This window comes from Bos grunniens, chromosome 17 (genome assembly GCF_055505025.1).
Source record: "Bos grunniens cultivar Pamir isolate PY7600 chromosome 17, Bosgru_T2T1.0, whole genome shotgun sequence".
Classification (NCBI taxonomy): domain Eukaryota; kingdom Metazoa; phylum Chordata; class Mammalia; order Artiodactyla; family Bovidae; genus Bos; species Bos grunniens.
The window spans coordinates 762056-784369 of record NC_141181.1 but is presented as its reverse complement, the minus strand read 5'-3'; the positions used below and the strand labels follow the sequence as shown (position 1 = coordinate 784369).

Here is a 22314-nt window from a genome sequence, read left to right as displayed (position 1 = left end):
AGTCTTTCTCCAACTTGGGAAATTTAAAAGCTCTAGGCTTTATGTGAGTTTAGGAGTTAGAAGTTGAGATAGGAATTTCTTTAAGTATTGCAGATCCAAGCTTTCCCAAAGGTTAAAATGTCTTTAGCCAGATTATATACAAGAGAGTAAAATACTAATTGTGTGCATGCTCAGTCACTTCAGTGGTGTCTGACTCTTTGCAACCCTATGGACTATAGCTCACCAGGCTCCTCTGTCCATGGGATTATCCAGGCAAGAATACTGGAGTGGGTTGCCCTGTCCTCCTCCAGGGGATCTTCCCTACCCAGGAATTAAACCTGGGTTTCCTGTGTTGGAGGCAGATTCTTTATCACTGACCTACTAGGGAAGCTCAAAATATTAATTAATTATAATATTATAGATACTAACTAAGCATATCCTACACTCTCATTTTAATTATGATATTAACTTTAAGTTTTCAAATTATTACTTCAGCAAAATTAAAAATAGAAAATCTAGGAAACAGAGAATCCCTTGTTTTCTAGACAGATCTACATATTGTTTTTGTACTCTAGTCTTCATATTTATTTGTTTCTATCCCACATTAAGTGCTAAAAAAAGACAGCTTAATTCAGGTAATCTTAAAAGAAGTCTGGTCAGTAAATCATATAAAAATTCATTTGTACTGAAGTGCCTATTAATGAGTCTTTCTTTCTGATGGCTACTGGCTTAGAACTTTTTCTCTCCTTTCAAAGCATCTGTCTTCTCAAAAAATTGTGCATAAGGGGGAAATTCTGGGAAGCATTTTCTGAGATTTTATAGAAGATGCAAGTCTGCAGTGTGTGCATGTAGTGGCCACAATCATGGTTTCTAAAGTTAAAAGTCTGGCCCCATACATCCGGATTAACTTCACCTCTGAGACAATTCCTTCACATATGAATAGAAGAAAAAAAAAAAAAAAAAGGCACTTACATTCCAGAGCAATAAGTAAGATCAAGCACAATTCACAGTAAAAGTTATCTAGTATGAAAAGATAATTAGAACGTAAGTTGTTTAAAAATATTTAGCACCATTTTCAACAGTAGGTGTCACTCTACTCTTAGTTCAGACCCCTGTGTTCCAAGAGTATTAGGGAATGAAAGTACATGATAAAAGAATTCCCTTAGATACCTTACAACTAAACAGCATAGTTTTAGGTACAGCCTCAAAATTGTTGTTTGAGAGTTAAGAACAGACTTATTAAACACACACACATACACGTTGGAGGAGGGTTGGAAAGTGACCCCCCAGGTCCGTGGGTGTCTACTATGCTACTGGGAGGAGCAGATAAATAGCTCCAGAAAGCATGAAGAGGCTGAGCCAAAGCAGAAAAGATGCCCTGTCTGTCTGGTGAAAATAAAGTCTGATGAAAAGAAAAAGTAAAGTCCAATGCTGTAAAAAAGATTATTGCATAGGAACCTGGAATGTTAGGGCATGAATCAAGGTAAACTGGACGTGGTCAAGCAGATGACAAGAGTGAACATCGACATTTTAGGAATCAGTGAACTAAAATGGATGGGAATGGGCTAATTTAATTCAGATGAACATTACATTTACTACTGTTGGCAAGAATCCCTTAAAAGGGATGAAGTAGATCTCATAGTTAAAAAGAGTCTGAAATGCATTACTTGGGTACAATCTCAAAAACAACAGCATGATCTTGGTTCATTTCCAAGGCAAACCATTCAAATATAGTAATCCAAGTCTATGCCCCAACAACTAATGCTGAAGAAGCTGAAGTCAAATGGTTCTATGAAGACCTACAAGACCTTCTAGAACTAACACCAAAAGAAGATGTTCTTTTCATCATAGGCAATTGAAATGCAAAAGTAGACAGTCAAGGGATACCTGGAGTAACAGGCAAGTTTGGCCTTGGAGTACAAAATGAAGCAGGGCAAAGGCTAACAGGAGTTCTGCCCAGAGAATGCACAGGTCATAGCAAACACCCTCTTCAAACAACACAAGAGACGACTCTACACATGGACATCACCAGATGGGTCAATATTGAAATCACATCGATTATATTCTTTGCAGCTGAAGATGGAAATGTTCTATACAGTGGGCAAAAACAAGGCCTGGTACTGACTGTGGCTCAGATCATAAACTCTTTATTGCAAAATTCAGACTTAAATAAAGAACATATGGAAATCCACTAAGCCATTCAGGTATGACCTACATCAAATCCTTTATAATTATATGGGGGAAATGACAAAAAGATTCAAGGGATTAGATCTGAAAGACTGCCTGAAGAACTATGGATAGAGGTGAGTAATATTGTACAGGAGGTGGTGACCAGAACCATCCCAAGAAAAAGAAATGCAAGAGAACAAAATGGTTGTCTGAGTAAGCGCTAAAAATAGCTGAGAAAAGATGTGAAAGGCAAAGGAGAAAGGGAAAGATAGACCCAACTGAATGCAGAGTTCCAGAGAATAGCAATAAGAGATAAGAAATCAGCCATTAAAAAGAATTCATTTGAATCCATTCTAATGAGATGGATGAAACTGGAGCCTATTATACAGAGTGAAGTAAGCCAGAAAGAAAAACACCAATACAGTATACTAACACATATATATGGAATTTAGAAAGATGGTAACAATAACCCTGTGTACAAGACAGCAAAAGAGACACTGATGTATAGAACAGGCTTATGGACTCTGTGGGAGAGGGAGAGGGTGGGAAGATCTGGGAGAATGGCATTGAAACATGTATACTATCATGTATGAAACGAGTCGCCCGTCCAGGTTCAATGCACGATACTGGATGCTTGGGGCTGGTGCACTGGGATGACCCAGAGGGATGGTAGGGGGAGGGAGGAGGGAGGAGGGTTCAGGATGGGGAACACATGTATACCTGTGGTAGATTCATTTCGATATTTGGCAAAACCAATACAATATTGTAAAGTTTAAAAATAAAATAAAATTTTTTAAAAAATGAAAGAAAATAAACAAGACTACAAAACAAACAAACAAAAAAAATAAGAAAGCCTTCTTAAGTGAACAATGCAAAGAAACAGAAGAAAACAATAGAATGGGAAAGATGAGAGATCTCAAGAAAATTTGAGATACCAAGGGAATATTTCATGCAAAGATGGGGCATGATAAAGGTAGAAATGCTAAGGACCTAACAGAAGCAGAAGAGATTAAGACAAGGTGGCACGAATATACCAAAGTGTACAAAAAAGGTCTTAATGATCCAGATAACCGCTATTGTGTGGCTACAAATCTAGAGCCGGACATCCTGGAATGTGAAGTCAAGTGGGCATTACTACCAACAAAGCTAGTGTGGGTGACTGAATTCCAGCTGAGCTATTTCAAATCCTAAGATATTGCTCTTAAAGTGTTGTACTCAATATGTCAGTAAATCTGGAAAACTCAGCAGTGGCCACAGGACTGGAAAAGGTCAGTTTTCATTACAATCTCAAAGAAGGGCAATGCCAGAGATTGTTCAAACTACAATTGCACTCATTTCACATTCAAGGAAGATAATGCTCAAAATCCTTCAAGCTAGGCTTCAACAGTATGTGAAACGAAAACTTCCAGATGTACAAACTGGCTTTAAAAAAGGCGGGAGAACCAGAGATCAAACTGTCAACAACTGTTGGATCATAGAAAAAGCAGTAGAATTTCAGAAAAACATCTACTTCCGTTTCATTGACTATGCCAAAGCCTTTGTGTGGATCACAACAAACCATGGAAAATTCTTCAAGATATGGGAATACCAGACCACCTGACCTGCCTCCTGAGAAATCTGTAGGCAGGTCAAGAAGCAACAGAACTGGACATGGAACAACCAACTGGTTCAAAATTGGGAAAGGAGTACATTAGGTTGTATATTGCTACTCTACTTATTAACTTACACGCAGAGTACATCATGTGCAGTGCCAGGCTGGATGAATCACAAGCTAGCATTAAGATTTCTGGGAGCAATATCAACAACTTCAGATATGTAGATAATACCAATTCAATGGCAGAAAGTGAAGAGAAACTAAAGAGCCTCCTGATGAAGATGAAAGAGGTGAGTGAAAAGGCTGGCTTAACTCAAATAACTTAATTCAAATAACTAAGATTATGGCATCTAGTCCCACAACTTCATGGCAAATACATGGGGAAACAATGGAAACAGTGACACTTTTATTTTCTTGGGTTTCAAAGTCACTCTGGACAGTGACTGTAGCCATGAAATTAAGACGCTTGTTCATTGGTAATAAAGTTATGACACACCAAGACAGCATATTAGAAAGCAGAGACATTACTTTGTGGACAAAGGTCCATCTAGTCAAGGCTATGGTTTTTCCAGTAGTTACGTATAGATGTGAGAGTTGAACCATAAAGAAGGCTGAGTGCTAAAGAAACAATGCTTTTGAACTGTGGTGTTGGACAAGACTCTTGTGAGTCTCTTGGACAGCGAGGTCAAACTAGTCAATCCTAAAGGAAACCAACCCTGAATATTCATTAGAAGGACTGATGCTGAAGCTCCAATACTTTGGCCACATGATGTGAAGAGCTGACTCATTGGAAAAGACCTTGATGCTGGAAAAGACTGAAGGCGGGAGAAGGGAGCAACAGAGAATGAGATGGTTGGATGGCATCATTTACTCAACGGACATGATTGGAGCAAACTCCATGAGATAATGAAGGGCAGGGAAGCCTGGCATGCCACAGTCCATGGTGTTACAGAGTGGGATATGACTTAGCAACCAAACAACAGCCAGAGTCTCAGCTGTAACTTTCTCAGTCCTTATTTGAACCTCTTTACTGTATAAGTATTAAAAAAAAAAACCAAAAACGGTGCATGTACATGTGCTCAGTCGTGTGACTCTTTGCGACCCCATGGACTGTAACCCACCTCACTATTCTGTCCATGGGATTTCCCAGGCAAGAGTACTGGAATGAGCTGCCATTTCCTTTTCCTGGGGCTCTCTCCAACCCAGGGATTGAACCCATGTCTCCTGCACTGGCAGGTGGATTTTTTCCACTGGGCTACCTACTTGAAATTAAGTCAGCCCCATAAAGTTTGTCTCTATTCTCCCATCTGTATATTTTCTAAGTGGAGTAATGAGCTATTTCAATATCCTCCATTTTATTAGGTCAATAGAATTTCCCACAATAGCCTGATAAATACATGTTGAAACTGTCAAAAAGTTTAAGAAATGAAGCATTTAAAAAGATAAAATTGTTCCTTTTGTTACAAAACAATAATTTAGTGATTTTTATACTTTTCCTGATAAGAATAAATAAAAGGTGAAAAATGATGTTTTAAATTGGAAACGGAATAATCAAACAAAATCACATTTATTTCAATAGCTGCAAGTGCAAATACAGCAAGCCAGTACACAGTTTCAGGACACTGCTTTAAGTACAAAGAAAACTTGATATACAAAAATGAAAGAGGAAATAGCAGAAATAAAGCTCGATTTTTTAAAAAAGTTGAAGTAACCTGAAAACCTTTAGACTAAAAGAGTCTTACATCAATTCATAAATGCCTTAATTTATAGATAACAGTGGTACATTGTAATCAAAAAGGACTTCCCAAAGAGTCATTTCGAACTGATCAGCTCCAGATAAGAAATTCCTGGCAGTGGCTACTCTGGGATTCGGCACTCACTCATACTGTACAGACTGGTATAGTTCAATCCATGGCATTTGATTTTTATGCAAATTCCAAAAAGGTAAATACCTTTTTGGTAAGTTCAATAGGAGGCCAACACCACTACCAAGAGTTCCTGAAATGGCCACTATATATTTAAAAGGTTTAAAGACCAATTTTGGCTTCAGGCCCATGGTACAATGTTGGCGGAAAGACTTCAATTAATACTCCGTTACTTAAATCCTTTTTGTAAGATTAGCAAAATGGCCCTTAAAGCTTCCTCAGGAAAACTGTATTTAAATATATGAAAGCTCCCACTAGGAAATTAATTAAAAGTTGTTAATAGTCTTTTTAATCACTTAGTGGCCAAGTCATATGTGTATTTCTGCTCCCCAGAAGCAATGTTAGCTACTAGCTTCAATTCAGGAAATGCATATTTTCCGGAAGGTTTATATGAGATGCTTATTCAGTCTTTTTCTCAACTTTCTTCATCTTTTCATTGTAGGCATTAAATTGAGAGTCTGTTCCAAAAATTCTGTCCCACCATGTAAATGTTGAAGCATAGTTTCCAATGAAGTTCATGTGATGGAAATCATGATGCCGAGAACCAGCATAGAAAGGAATGAGATTTAAAGGGTTGAGAGGAATGTCATAACCACTGAAATGAAAATGATAAAGATTATTAAGGAAGTAAGTACACCTTCAATAATTAACTTGTTCATTGACCATAATATGCTTGTTAACCATTCAAATAACATTCCACTGTACCTAAGTCACTTATTTCTGATGTGTACAAAAGTTCACAGCAAATGGTACATACTCTAGAAACCACTTTCAGTAATTAAAGAAAAACTTGAACAATTTATAGAATATTAATGTAGTATTAATGTAATATTAATATTTTAATATTGATATTACAATCAGGAGATGAAGGAAGGATTATAGTAATGAATTCTTAGACACAGATTTTCATGAATTTTTTCTCTTTTAGAGGAATTTGCTTACCAAACTTGTAACACCCATACTACTACATATGTCTTTTAGGAAAAGTTGTACAAAATTAGCACCAAGCATTACAAAGGTTAAATCTGAGGATTACTGTTTGCAACTTCTTTTTAGAGTACCTGTCTTTATTTCTAACTACAAGTCTAAAATCTGATATCTATAATTATACCAGTCTGAATCACCCCAATCCTTCCCTCCCTTGAGCAGGCTGAGAAGGAAGGAAATAGAAAGGAGCAATGGAAAGAAAGAAAGAAGGACACATCATCTACCACTTCTCTGCCTAAGACTGCTGCTACTGCTAAGTCACTTTAGTCGTGTCTGACTCTGTGCGACCCCATAGACAGCAGCCCACCAGGCTCCTCCATCCCTGGGATTCTTCAGGCAAAAACACTGGAGTAGGTTGCCATTTCCTTCTCCAAAGGGTCATTACAGAAGAATAAAATAATTGCTGGCCTGAATTATACTATTTAACCAAATTTTTTATTAAAACCACAAATATATTTCTTTCAACAGTGTTTCAGGAACATTAAACCTGCTTTTCAATCAAGGCATGAAATCCAAAAGCCAGAAAAAAATAAAACGGACAGATTTTACTATATAAAAATTTAAAACTTCAGTACCGTAAAAGAACCATCAAGAGTTAAAACTGAAATGACAGATGGAAGAGAAAATATTTACAACATATGTAACAAAGTTACCTAATTTGTAATTTCATGTAATAACCATGAAATTAAAAGATGCTTGCTCCTTGGAAGAAAAGCTATGAGAAACCTAGATGGCATATTAAAAAGCAGAGACATTACTTTGCCATCTAAGGTCCACCTAGTCAAAGCTATGATTTTTCCAGTAGTTATGTATGGATATGAGTGTTGGACCATAAAGGAAGCTGAGCGCTGAAGAACTGATGCTTTCGAACTGAGGTGTTGGAGAAGACTCTTGAGAATCCTTTAGACTACAAGATCAAACCAGTCAATCCTAAAAGAAATTAGTCCTGAATATTCAATGGAAGGACTGATGCTGAAGCTCCAATACTTTGGCCACCTGATTCAAGAACTGACTCCTTAGAAAAGACCCTGATGCTGGCAAAGATTGAAGGTAGAAGGGGATGACAGAGGATGAGATGGTTGGACGGCATCACTGACTCGACGGACATGAGTTTGAGCAAGCTCTAGGAGTTGGTGATGGACAGAGAAGCCTGGCGTGCTGCAGTCCATGGGGCTGCAAAGAGTCAGACGTGACTGAGAGAACAAACTGAACTGAACTGAACAAAGCTTACACGTGAACCAAAATGTTATAAGTCTCCCTGGTGGCTCAGGTGGTAAAGAATCTGCCTGCAATGCAGGAGAGACCTGGGTTCAATCTCCGTGTTGGGAAGATTCCCTGGAGAAGGGAATGGCTACCCACTCCATCCCTCAGTATTCTTGCCTGGAGAATTTCATGGGCTGAGGAGACTGATGGGCTACACATCATGGGGTCACAAAGAGTAGGACACAACAGAGTGACTAACACTTTCACTTTTTTCATAATAGGTTATAAAACATATAATCTAACAAAAAGTAGGCAAGTGAAATAAAAGCTAATTCAAGGAAGAAAATAACTGTTGTCAACAAGCACACAGGCGTGCAGCCTCACCAGTCCCTGGGGAACACAGATCACAGCCCTGAAGGTTCTCTGCTCTCCTAATAACCAAGATTAATGAGACTGTAATGTCCAGGCTGGAAAAGGTATCAGAAGCAGGGAAAGCATTCTTGCAGGCTCCTGCTGGGCATGTAAAGAGGGGCCCTTTGGAGAGCAGTTTTGCAGCACTTCCAAAAATTTTGTTTCATTTTCCCAAATAATACATGAATACAATCTCACCATAAAAATGACAACAGTTATAGACAAGAAAGCAAAAAAAAGTCTATTATTTGAATTTGTCCCAATGATTATGTTCTCCTGTTTTCTTAAAAACAGTAACATTAACAATGTTTAACTTCTCTTACTATAGTCTACTTAAAAAACATAATCTATGACAATGACTATGAGTGTGTAAAATGGGTGAAAGTGGTCAAAGGTATGAACTTCCAATTGTAAGATGAATAAGCCTTGGGCATGTAATGAAGAGCATAAAGGCTGAAGTCAACAGTCCTGTGAATTTGAAAGTTGCAAAGAGAGTAAATCTTATAAGTTCTCATCACACACACACAAAAAATTATAACAATGTATAAAGATGGATCAGCAATATATATATCAAACCATTACACTGTATACCTAAAACACAATATGTCAATTACATCTCAATTAAAAAAAAATAAGAAAGACAATGTATGACCATGAAGAAAGGATATTTTATGATACCTTCTACCTGAATAGAAACCAAACCTTACCTATGGACATCAATAGTCTCTATCAAACGAACAGTCACCCAGGCCCAAAGAAGAATAACATGATCACATAAAAGCATGATTCCAATGAAAAATCCAGTTCCAAGAATTATGGTTTCCAGAGGATGTGCATATTCAGCTTCCATTCCAAATGGAGCCTAAAATAAATAAGAATTGCTTAATATATTGTGATGGTTCATTTTATGCATCAACTTATCTAGGCCATGGTGCCCAGTTGCTTGGTCAAACACCAGTCTAGATTTGGTGTGAAGGTCTATTTTAGATGTGATCAATATTTAATACTTAAATCAGTAAAGAGGATGCTCCATAATGCAGGTGGGCTTCATTCAATCAGCTAAAGGCCTTAGAAGCAAAGACTGAGGCTTCCCAAGGAAGGAAGGAATGCTCAAGACTACAGTACAGAAAACCTGTGTGCTTTCCAGCCTGTTGCCCATAGAAATTCAGATCCAGGCCTGCAACATCAAGTCTCTCCTGCATTTCCAGTTAGCTGCCCTATAGATTTCAGATTTGCCAGCCCCCACAACTGCATGAGCCAGTTCCTTAAAATAAATCTGCGTGTACGTATCTCCAATTGATTCTTGGAAGAACCCTAATATACATACGTATTTTTAATTTATTTGTGCATATCATTTTATAATACTATATCCCTTCTATATGTTATGATAATACAGTCATCCCTCAGTATTCTAAAGGGATTGGTTCAAGGACCTCCATGGACACCGAACTTTAATGAAAAGGCAGTATTTGGCAGTATTTGCACATAACCTATGCATATCCTCTCATATACATCATCTACAGATTACTTACAAGACCTAATACAATATAAATGCTATGTAATTGTGTAACTGTTGTAAACACAATTTAAATGTTATGTAAATAGTTGCCCATTCAAGGCAAGTTCAAGTTTTGCCTTTAGGAACTTTCTGAAATTTTTTCCCCAAATATTTTCAATGAGGGTTTCCAGAGGATGTGCATATTTAGTTGGTTGAATTCATGGATTCAGAACCCATAGATACTAAGGGTCAACTGTATATCTAGTCATACCTATATAAACATTAACAGTAATTCTCAATAAAGATATCTCTCTGTTTTTACCAAACATTAAAAGGGCTAGGGATGTCCTTAATATGATCTATTTTAATGGTTTGAGATAAAGGCATTAAAACAACTGGCTTGAATTCTACATTTGGTTTATGCACCTGAATTTGTTCTGTCAAGATAGGGATATTTGATTTATCATATCAGGTAATCAGGATCAATGCAGAACATACCAGCGTAACAAATCTGACAAAGCTAACAACAAAGCAGTTCTGATTAAAAAAAAAAAAACAAACCAAAACCCTGTTTTGTGGGAAGAAGTTAGCAATGAGGTGGAAAAGCATTAAAACTAAGTTGAAAATTGTTTTAGAAATTTAATAATTCAAGGTTTGTTGTTTTGGGGTCCCACTTAAATAATCATAACAGCATTAGAGCCTCCATCAAACTGCCAGGTACCCAGCTGTGTGAGTACAGTGCTCTGAACCAAAATACAAAAATGAATATTTTTCTTTCAGGCCTCAATTTACCACAAAATCAGGATACTAGAAAAAAATCTGTAGAACTAGCTTTGTGTTCATGTTTATGTGTGTATGTATTCTAAACAATCATGCAAAGGAAAATGAAATAAAGACATCACTGACAATTTTTTTTAAGTTCAGATTCTTTAAAAAAAATAACATTTTTGCCTCAAAGAGTAAAAAATATATTAAATATAATTCGAACATACCTGAAACTCATGATGAACTTTATGAATGTATTTATATATTCTTTTGTGATGTAAAAGCCTATGCAAGAAATAGTGCCAAGTATCCTCGATCACTGCACAGCCAAAACATCTTGCCAAAAGCATGTACCTTTAAGATGAAAATACTGTAATGAGGATAAAATAACTTACTAAAATAATCTAGACTTTTACCTAGGATCACTGCTGGACACTGCATAAAATCAAATACTATCTTGACTTAACTGGTTATATTGATCAACAAATTCTCAAAACAATACATATAGATACAAGCTAGATATATGATACCACCTGAAGAAGGGTTAAAGAGGCTGACCACCATACCAATTCTAATTCTATTATTAAAAAAAAAAAGTTATAAAATCAGAGCTAAGAAAGAAAACTCAAAATTTCTAGGCAAAGAGTAACACTGATAAAGGACTTACTACTCATAATAGTAAAATCACTTTCTTCTGCCAAAGAGAAGCATGTAAGTGCAATGGGCAAAAGTATTTTATTTATATAGGAACAAATACACAAATTCTCTTATATGTTGCATATAGAGTAATAGGAAAAGCACATATCTATATATTGTACATCTGTATTCTGTATTCAGGTTTCATCAGAACAGAAAGCTAGAATACAAAAATTATTTGAACATAAATATGTTCAGATAATATACATACATATATATATGTGTGTGTGTGTGTGTGTGTGTCTATATGGACACAATTTTTATAAACTTTACCCTCACTCATTTTTTTCATTCATTTTAGACTTAAAATATATTTTTTCTTGCTATAAGCCCCTGTATCCTGTACATAATCATATAAAGGATGCCATGGAAACTTCTGATGTAAGAAACTCACCCTCCAATAAAGATATTAAAATATAGAAACACATAAAAATGGGAACATTTCAAGTTTCTACTATAGTTTTCTATATTTTATTTACTTCAAAGTTAAGAGCAAACATTAACCAAATGAAGAAAGAAGGTAATACTAAGGATATTTTAATTGGATGATAAACCATAACTGAGTATAAAAATCAAATCTTTATCTACATACCATCTTGGCATTGTTTCCCAATCATAGGGAATACTGAAATACTCTGTAAAATAATAAGTTCCACAAATCAACGGAAGCTGGATACAAAAGTGATTAAAGAGAAGCACTTTAAAACATTTCCATTGGTTTTCCCATGTTTCTGGTTTATCCTATGGAGAGGAGAAAAAATTAAAACGTTTAGTATTAGCCTCTGCTATCAGAAGTTTCACCTGAAAACTAAAAGTAAATTCTTAGATTTTTCTCTAAAGTCTATATGGGACCTGGAATTTATGTTATTTAATTAATCTTATGTTATGTAGATTCTGTATTATAATTGCTAAGTTACAGTAACTAAGGCCCAGGAACTATAACACTCACTCCCAATATTCTAAATTCTTGACAACTATTATCACTACTATAAACACATGAAGAAATTGTCAAAACTCAGGCCCAGGCATAATGGTCCGAATGATCTTTAAGCAACACTACAGAATAAGTAAGTCTTGTTTTTGCTGCCCACGGATCATTTACTTTTATCAGGAATTCCAGAGATGAAGACGTGTGTCATGCTACAATCACAGCTGAGTTCTCCCAAATGCTGAGGGAGCTATACACACAGCATTGAAAGCCTTACTACACAGGCAGGCAACACCATTCAGTGGTTTTCATTCCCAGAAATAAGTGCATTTTTCTTCATACACATTGACAGAATTAGAAACTCTCTGAGCTGAAAGAACTCCAGAAACAAATGTGTCCGGTGGTTCTCAAAGAATGGGAACAGATGAAGTTCACAGATTAAAGTCAAATGAGGAAGTGATCAATGTAGAGAAATGTTCACAAAACCCCATCAGGATTATCAACTTGCTCAGCAAGCCATAAAGAAAAGTGAATATGTATTCAATTCAAAGGGCTGTACTTAGTTAAGAAGTGCTTTTGGCTTTACAAAAAGATAGTAAATAATAAATAGTCATTGCTCTTTTAAATGTCCTTACTCCTAAATTCAGAAATCTGCAATGGAAACCACTGACCTCAGCAGAGGCCCAGAGGTCAACCATCTTGCCCAGATCACACAGGCAGTTATTAGCAGAACTTGTGACTAACTAAAATCTAGGGTTCCAGTATTGTTCCTGAAATTCTTTAGAAGAGCTTCCTTCCCTGACAAAAAAGGAAGAGTTCTACTGGTAATCAGAGTTGATTCTAACCTCAGGGTCTCTGTGAAGCTCATATCTCAGTCTCAACAATAAAATGAAGGAATTAGGCAAGATTACTTTATAATTGTCTATTTCTGCTCTGAGCATGATCTGACCTTTCTCCTCTGAACTTCCAGTCTGTGACTGGGGACAAAATAAATGAAAGATTCTGGCTTGGGTGGGAAAAGCCACTCTTTTCCCCAAAGAACTATGTTTAAGTAACTGGTGATACCTTGGCTAGAATCTAACACTGATGTCAGTTATAACTACAAAGAAATCACATGGTTTACTATTTACGAGGGTCATAGATTTCAGAAAGAATGTTTTTAATGTATAAATCCTTGAGGAAAGTTCCTAGAGAATTATTAAGATGTATGACATAAATAAAAAAAAAATCCTGCAAGGTCCATTTCTTTACTTTCACAGAAGTGAATATCACCCTCCCCCCTAGCAAGCATGTACATTAACTGTCTATTTCAAAGCAGAATTTTTGGTGTTGTTCCACCAGTGTCAGTGTTTCAGGGTATCTGCCTTCAAAATGCATAACTCTGTAATTAACTTATACTGACTTATTGGCTTGTTTTTAAATCCCTTTATATTGTGAAAACTTGTATTGATTAATCTTCAGTTAATTTTATTATTAAAAAATCTCAAAGCAGGGACTTTAATGGTTGCAAAACTCAAGAAACATATGCTAAGCACAGACTTGAAGGCTTTCGATCTGTTTATAAGTAACTAGTTGTAAACTAGATTATTGCTTGTCCTTTCTTTTGTCACATTTTTCTCTGGAGTCTTCATAAAATCTTAACTGAAACAGGCCTTTCTCTCTGAAAAAGTTACCACCTCTGACCAGTGAGTCAACTGTAGAGGGCAGAAGGCAGAGAGGGATAGTTTGGCCTGGACAGTCAGTCATACAACCAACCAATCAGCCCCATAAATAATGCAGTGGGTGACCCACTGCAGTCCAAATTCCAAACATGCATGAGAATTCCAAACATGCATGAGAACTTAAGACACTCAAACACAATTCTGCCTTTCAAAGCAGGCCTTTTTATAAAAATCATTTTGGAAATGTTGTGTCCTTTATATACAGTAACAGGATACTCTTCTTTAGGCCACAGCCCTTTTAATTCCTCCCTTTACTCTTTGTTCTTCCCTCCTTTGACCTGAGTCTATAAGCAGCTGGCCCCATGCAGTATCCCCAGAAAGGATCAATGTTAATAGTTGCTTAAAGTTGAGACTCACCAGGAGAGGCTACGAAGTGAAGAGACTGATTACAGAGGATGTGTGTATTGACTGCCATCAGACATGAACTCAATGAGTGCAACCAGTCTGCTTTAGATGAACATTCCCAAAATGCCTACTTTACATCAGGACTGTGTGCCTGAGTCTGAGTTTGGCATCACTTTTTGAAAAAAGTTAATAGTAAGCATTAGAAACTATTATAGGTTTACCAAGTGTTGATAAATTCTTTCTTTCTTTCTCTAACAATATGGTACAGACTCCTTCCTGAGAACTGTGTCAAACTCTTTAGTTAAAAGAGTTCATTATTTTCCCTATGTTTAAACCTGAGAAGATGTACCATGTATGCAAGCTCTCAAGAAACACTTAGTGTACTGAAGCAAATACTGAGAAGTTAGGAACATCATCATTTTGGGGAAGATGACATGAATGCTGCAGAAATACCATGCTATATTTGGAATAAAAACAAAATCTTAACAGTCTTGATCAAAGTCTTAACATATTAACAACATTGAAGAGTTGAGACATCAAGAATCGTAGTGAACTGCAAAATAATACTCACGAATCCCCATAAGATTCCCTTCTAGCTTATTCAAAAATTACAATTTACATATGATAGAACTTCTCCATAAAGTGAGTATAAAGGGAGCATAGCTCAACATAATAAAGGCCACAGATGATAAGTCCACAGCTAACATAGGTCAATGGTGAAAACCTGAAAACATTTCCTCTAAGATCAGGAACAAGATAAGGATGCCCACTTTTATTCAACATAGTACTGGAAGTCTTAGACACAACAATAGGACAAGGAAAAGAAACAAAAGGAATCCAAATTGGAAAGGAAGAAGTAAAACTGTCACTGTTTGCAGATGACATGAAAAATCCTAAAAACACCACCAGAAAACTATCAGAGTTTATCAATGAATTTGGTAAAGCTGTTGTATATAAAATTAATATATAGAGCTCTATCAATAGATTTTTATACACTAACAATGAAATTAAGGAAACAATCCCATTTACCATCTCAGCAAAAAGAATACCATACCTAGTAATAAACCTACCTAAAGAGATGAATGATCTGTACTCAGAAAACTCTTAAGACACGGATGAAAGAAACACAAAGGGATAACACAAATGGAAAGATACATCATGTTCTTAGATTGGAAGAACTGTTATATTGAATTGAATTATTATTAAAATGACCACACTACCCAAGATAATCTGTATAGTCAATACAATCCCTATCAAAACAACATTGGCTTTTTTTTTAGAACTGGGACAAATAATTTTAGTATTTGTATGGGAACACCATAAAACTCATAGAAGACAACACATCACAACAATACCTTTTTAGATCTGTCTCCTAAAGCAAAGGAAACAAAAGCAAAAATGAACAAATGGGACCTAATTAAACTTTAAAGCATGTCTTCACAGCAAAGGAAACTCCTGACAACACAGGCAACTATTGAATGGGACAAAATATTTGCAAGTTATTTAATTTGCAAGACTGATTAGGGATTAATATCTAAAACATAAAAATAGCTCATATAATTCAATATAAAATTAGCATAAGACTTGAACAGACATTTTCCCAAAGACATACAGATGGCCAATACACACATGAAAAAATACTCAACATCACAAATCATTAAGGAAATGCAAATAAAAATCCCAATGAGATATCACCTCACACCTGTCAGAATGGCTATTATCAAAAGACTACAAATACAAATGTTGGTGAGGATGTGAAAAAAAGGGAACCTTGGTATACAGCTGGCATGAATGTAAACTGGTGCAGATACTGTGGACAGTATGCAGGTTCCTCAAAAGACTAAAAATAGAATTATCTTATGACCCAGTAATTCCACTCCTGGGTATATTTCTGAAAAAAACAAAAAAAACTAATTAGGAAAGATACATGCACACCATACATTCATACCAGCATGCTTTACAATGGTCAAGATATGGAAGCAATCTAAGTGTCCACCAACAGATGAATGGTGGAAGAAGATGGGTTATATATACACAATAGACTCCTCAGCCATTAAAAAGAATGAAATTTTGCCATTTGCAACAATGTGGATAGACCTGGAAGGTATTATACTAAGTGAAATAAGTCAGAGAAAGACAAATATGTATGTTATCACTTAGATGTAAGAAAAAAACCCAAACGAATGAATAAAACAAGACATAGATTCAGATATAGAGAACAAACTAGAGGTTACAACCAGCAGGGAGAGAGAAGAGGGAAGGAGTGAGATAGAGGTAGGAGATTAAGAAGTACAAACTACTACATATAAAATAGTTAAGTAACAAGGCTATTACTTCCTTGTTACTTCCCTGTTATTTGTTATTTTCCTTGTTAGCTTCCCTGGTGGCTCAGATGGTAAAGGATCCACCTGCAATATGGGAGATCTTTGGGTTGGGAGGATCCCCTGGAAGAGGGCATGGCAACCCATTCCAGTATTCTTGCCTGGAGAATACTCATGGACAGAGGAGCCTCAAAGGCTACAGTCCATGGGGTTGCAAAGAGTTGGACACAACTGAATGATTAAGCACAGCAAAAAAGGATAGCATAGGGAATATAGCCAGTATTTCATAATAATGTTAAGTGGAGCATAATGTACAAAAATTCTGAATTGCAATGCTGTACATCTGAAACTAATTTATTGTATATCAACTATAACTCAATAAAAATTTCTTTTAATTAAAACTTATAAACTCAAATTAGATAAACATCACATCTATTGAAGGCACAATTCAACCAATTCTTTCTGAAACCTTATCAGCAATGACCTAGGGTTGTGCTGTGTATATGGTAGCAACTAGAAATGTGGTGAACATTTTAAATACACCTAGTCTTAACTGAGATGAGCTGAAATGAGTGTAAAATATACACTAAATTTTGAACGCTTATTGTAAGAATAAGAACACAATATATCCCATTAAATACTTTTTAATTTTGATTACTTACTGAAATATAATTGAGATTTACTGGATTAAACTAAATACATTGTGAACATGATTCCCCCCCTTTTGTTACTTTTTAATATATTCTAGTAGGGTTATGTATGTGACTTCATTACATGTCTATTGGACAGCCCTGAGGTACAGTCTATTTTCAGTTACAAATTATATTTACTTTAAAAATATTCAACAAGACTAATGATAATATTCCAATGTAAGTCCATTATACTCACCTTTTGAATTTTATACTTTTTCATGTAAGGTATAAATTGAAACAAAAATCCAGGTAAACAGAACAAGAAATAAAGGACCTCATGAACTATGAGAGATCCCCACGTTGCAATCTGGAACTTTGTATAATTATTCAACATATAGTTCCAAGCATTTTTAAATGGTTCCTGCAGAGGATTGTCAGGCAAAAGTGAATCTACATATTCCACAGCCAAGGATGCTGAACTAAAGACGCTGATACTTTCATTTGTTGCCATTTTTCAAATCTTTGCAGACAGCCTTATTATTCTGTAAATATAAATAAATAAGTAAATAAGCAAGCTAAACAACAAAAGTATAAGATAACAGTTTTTAAAATGCTTCTGATTAATTTTTAAATTGCTAAAGGAGTGCCAATCTCTCAGGTCATCCTAACCCCATGATTAAAAACACCAGTCTACAGGATGTCATCACCGCCTCCATTTGTAGATAGGATTTAAAAGCCACATGTTAACGTTCAACAGCAGCATCTAAAGAATAGTGGATAAGAAACTTCAAGCCATCTTTAAGGAGATTTATCAGTGTGGTCTCCCAGGAAACACTTGTAATTTCAAAGAGCAATAGCTGGGTTGAAAAGTATCACTTAAGAACTTCTTTAGAAAAAGTCTGCCAAATATGACTACATAAATACTAAATATTTATAACTGGGAATACAAAGACAACCATAAATAAAGTCAAAGATCAAACAACAAACTGGAAAAAATATTTCCAAGAATTATGACAGAGGCTACAATGAGTGCTTTAGAAAAAGCCTAAAAACCCAATAGAAAATGACAGACTACTCACAGAAAGTTCACAGAAAAATACATACAAATACTAAGCAAATAAACAGCTCGGTTCGACTCAAATAGGAAATGCATCCTAAAACAAAAATTTAGTTTCACACTGCGCCTTAGCAGTAACAGTTTGGGGAAACCAGCACCACTGTACATTGTTGATGGGAGGATTAGTTTATTCTTTAAGGAAAAAAACCACAGTATTTATTACAATTCAAAATGAATACACCTTTTGATCCAGCAGTTTTCTCACTTAAGTACACAAAGATGAGCACACTAAGACTGAAGGAAGCATTGCTCACAATAGCAAAAACAAAGGAAAATACAGCAAGATGTTAGGGCCATCAACAAGAAATGAATTAAATAAATTCTATCAGGTCCTTCCCAAGACACTGCCACCTAGGAGGAAGATCTACATATTCTACATGGAAAGACATCTAAGTGAAATAGCAAGTTGCAGAATGTATAGGAAGAGCCTCACCTATGTTTTTGTGAAAAGGTTATGTCTTTATCTATGCACTTTACACATATATACATAGGAGAAACACACAAACAGAAAATGTACAGAAAATGCATATGCATACATGGTAGGGAGGGGTTATGAAGAGGAGAAAACAATTTACTTTCCATTTTATACCTCTTATAATTTTAATTTTTTCATGAGTATGTTTTACTTATAAATAACCTTAATAGGTCACCAAATCAAAAAACAGAGAAACTTATGAAGAATGTCACTTTCCTAAAAATATTTACTGCTGTCCCTAGTTTATAAATTATGATGGGCCACTCTAAAAATAAATATATTAAGCCTCAAAAGCATTCTTAATATTGTTTAAAATGCTCCTTTGTCCTTGTGCACCACCCCATAACCCACTCAACTATGGCCAACCCTTCAATAACACAGCTTTGAACTGTGCAGGCAGGTCCACTTAGACTTAGGTTTTTTTCAAAAAACAAATTGGAAAAACTTGGGGAGATTTGTGACAATTTGAAAAAAACTCACAGATAAACTGCATAGCCTAGAAATATAAAAAAAAATAAAGTTAGGTATGTCTTGAATGCATAATATATGAAACTGTGAAAGTGTTAGTCTCTCAGTCATGTCTGATTCTTTGTGATCACATGGACTGTAGTGTGCCAGGATCCTCTGTCCATGGAATTCTCTAAGCAAGAATCCTGGAGTGGGCAGTCATTCCCTTCTCTAGGGGATCTTCCCAACCCAGGGATCAAACCTGGGTCTCCTCCATTGCAGGCAGATTCCAAATCTAATGTTGAATCAACACCACTTACTAGCTGTGAGACCCTGAGCAAGTTAAGTAATTTCTCTAAGCCTCAGTTTTATTATTTGCAAAATGTAAAGAACAATAACAATAAGTAGATGATGGGAATCTTTTCATGATGTATATGTATATCAAATTACCACAATGTACATTTTGCTAACAGAACCTCAATAAAGTTGAAAAAATAAGGAATAACAATTATAGTTCTTCTAAAGAGCCCAAGAAATGATACATGTGAAGTACTTATGTTGAGGTGACACATAAGCTAAAAGAAGCTAACAATTATTAAGCGCTTTATATACACCAGTAACTTCTAAGAGTGTCACATGCTCTCTCTATAGTATAGACTTTACTCCTTACCACAGCTTCAAGGTAGGCACTTTTATTATTTTCATTTTACAGACAAAAACTGAGGTTTAGAAAGATTAAGTAACTTTCCCAAATTACAAAACACTAAGTGGGGGAGTCTGTGCTCTCATCCATTGTATCATACTGTGATCCTAAATAATAAAGCACACAATAAATAGTACAGTAACAGGGGAATAATTCTCAAAGTTCACCCAAGCCTCCTGAAAGAGTATTCCATATAGGCTGTCTTCATTTTCAGATTTCACATCCATTCTCTAGCAATTAAAATCAGTTTTGTATTCTAATCAATGCACTGAATTTATTCTTACTAAATAAAATCATTAAGTTTCCCAGCTGCCAGAACCAACAAAAATATTTTGGAGTTTATTTTATCTGGCCCTTATGGAAAATTTGATACTTCTCATCTTGATATATCTGCCTTTCTCGCTTCTTGGGATTCACATGTATTCACTCTGATTTAACTAACATGTGGTACTATTTGTGGCGACTGCACTTCCTGCTGCTCTCACCCTTGATAAATAAATATGATTTATTCAAATGATAAAATAAATATGATTTATTCAAATCATAAAATAAATATGATTTATTCAAATCATAAAATCTAGGGAGGAATACAAAGAAGTAACAAGACTGTCACAACATCTGTGATAAGAACAATAAGAGGTTGGAAATATAAAACAGAGAGGCCCAGGGAACAGATCCTAGAGAAAGAGGCATGTAAACTCAAACCTGGAGTGTGGAGGGAAGGCAGTTAAATCTAATTTAACTAGATTAAAAGAGAGTAAAGTAGGCTGGATGGGGTCGATGGGTGGTTTTGAGTAGAAGAAATATCAGTTCTAGAGACTCAACCAGGAGATAAGAAAGGATACAGCAGTTTCCCATTTAGTATGTCTGTGGTACAGCTTTTGAGAAAGAAAGGCTCAAGAATTGAGGCTGAACAGTTTCCCAGAGATGCTTGATTTACTCCTTCCAACTATTCTAGATTGTCAGGAGTGATCATATCTACTCCCTGTTGTGAGAATATGCTGATATCCTCTCTCTCTCTCTAAAACCCCAGGTTCTGATTATCCAAAAGTATACTGGCCATCTCCAATGTAGGCAGTTTGGAGGCATGGCAAAGTCAACATGTCCCAAAATTCGGTCCTTACTCCTTGCAACCCTGCCTACATACTCCCTCCCGCCTACTTTAACTTTGTGAACTGATGCCACTACCTAGTCATCTAGGGCAGAATATTCCGGATCTCTATCTCTGCTGCCTGGATAGCACTTCCCAACTTAGAAACAACTGGTTGAATTAACACTCAGGACTTTACTCTCTACATTTAAGGGAGGGAAACGGATACACTACTGCCAACCGAACAAAAGCAAAAAATAGGTACTAAGGAAGAGAGGAGAGGGGAAATAACGAGCGAATTTTCTTTCTTTTTTTCATCCTTGCACAACTGGATTGACTTGAGGCAGACTCAGAAAAAAAGAAATGTAGTTGTCTGTGTATCACCGCCCCCCCACCCCCCCTCCCAGAAACTTTGAAGTTTCCCTGTCTCTGAGACCTGCCAGCAGTGCCTGGCCTTTGCCCGGCCCGGACGCCTGGCACCTCCATGTGTGCCCTTCTTAAACCCTCCCTCTAAAACACGACGCCAGCATTCATGCGAACAGCAGACAGGGTTCAGCCCTTCTTTAGACCCTTACAGTGTGAGGGAGCGCCTCCCCACAAGATGAAACACCTGGGCCTCTGCTCTCCTTTACTCTCACACTCCGTATTGACGCACCAAGGCCTCTGACTGTCCTCCGCTTCGGGCCTCTCTGGCCACGAAATAGCATCTCTTGCTGGTATAGTCCTCTGCCCAATTGCTATTCATCCTTTAGAACCCTCCCAGGGCGCCCTTCCCACCCGCGCGCCCCGCCGCGCATACAAACAGATCTTGCTTCTTCCTTTTGTAGAATTCTGGTCACTCTGTGCTGTGACCACTGCCTGGTTCCGACATTAAGAGATTTCACTCGTTTTCACCCATACCTGCCGCCAGGCCGTCCGTCCCGGCCTCTACACGCGGGAGCCAACCGAGGCCACTCCACCCCAGTCCCTCACCTTGCGCGCCACCCACTGCAGCCGCCGCCTCCAGAGCTGCGCTAGGCGCTACCACTCGGGGGTCGACCGGCTCCTCCGCTGGTATTGGCTTGCATTGGCTGCGTTCCGCCTTCTGAGAGCCGTGATTGGCCTACGCATCTGCCGGCATCGTGTGACTCATGAGAACGCGGAACTGGAAGCGCGGCCATTGGCTGCTCAGATGGAGTGAGGATCGTGAGAGCTAGGCGTCCGGCCAGTAGCTGGTCCGCCAGCCGGGCTAGGCTGACGCAGGGCCTTGAGACGTCGCCTAGCAACCTCAGCCCCGCCCAGCACACGCGACCCCTTCCAGGAGCATGC

At 36.9% G+C, this 22314-nt stretch overlaps 1 protein-coding gene across 5 annotated transcripts; it reads right to left on the bottom strand.

The window, feature by feature from the left end:
• Positions 1 to 5290: 5290 nt before the first annotated feature.
• MSMO1 (methylsterol monooxygenase 1) lies at positions 5291 to 22035 on the bottom strand. 5 transcript variants are annotated; one of them, XM_086346180.1, is made up of 6 exons: positions 21806 to 22035; positions 17431 to 17716; positions 11820 to 11968; positions 10759 to 10885; positions 8976 to 9130; positions 5291 to 6262 (listed from the first exon to the last, which is right to left on the bottom strand). In XM_086346180.1, exons 2-6 carry the CDS (start codon positions 17683 to 17685, stop codon positions 6067 to 6069), a joined length of 882 nt encoding a protein of 293 aa, XP_086202306.1. In that variant the 5' UTR covers positions 17686 to 17716; positions 21806 to 22035; the 3' UTR covers positions 5291 to 6066. The 5 variants fall into 5 exon arrangements, with proteins under 5 accessions (XP_086202306.1, XP_086202304.1, XP_086202305.1 ...); XM_086346178.1 differs by having other exon boundaries at positions 21907 to 22035; XM_086346179.1 differs by having other exon boundaries at positions 21979 to 22035.
• Between the last annotated feature and the right edge of the window lie 279 nt (positions 22036 to 22314).

Excerpts from the sequence above, each read along its gene's own strand:
- MSMO1 (XM_086346180.1), bottom strand. The coding sequence starts at position 17,685 with ATGGCAACAAATGAAAGTATCAGCGTCTTTAGTTCAGCATCCTTGGCT. Across the intron at positions 10,886-11,819 it reads TGGGAAACAATGCCAAGATG|GTACATGCTTTTGGCAAGAT; the intron begins GTATGTAGATAA and ends TTCATCTTAAAG. Across the intron at positions 9,131-10,758 it reads AAGTTCATCATGAGTTTCAG|GCTCCATTTGGAATGGAAGC; the intron begins GTATGTTCGAAT and ends TATTTATTTTAG.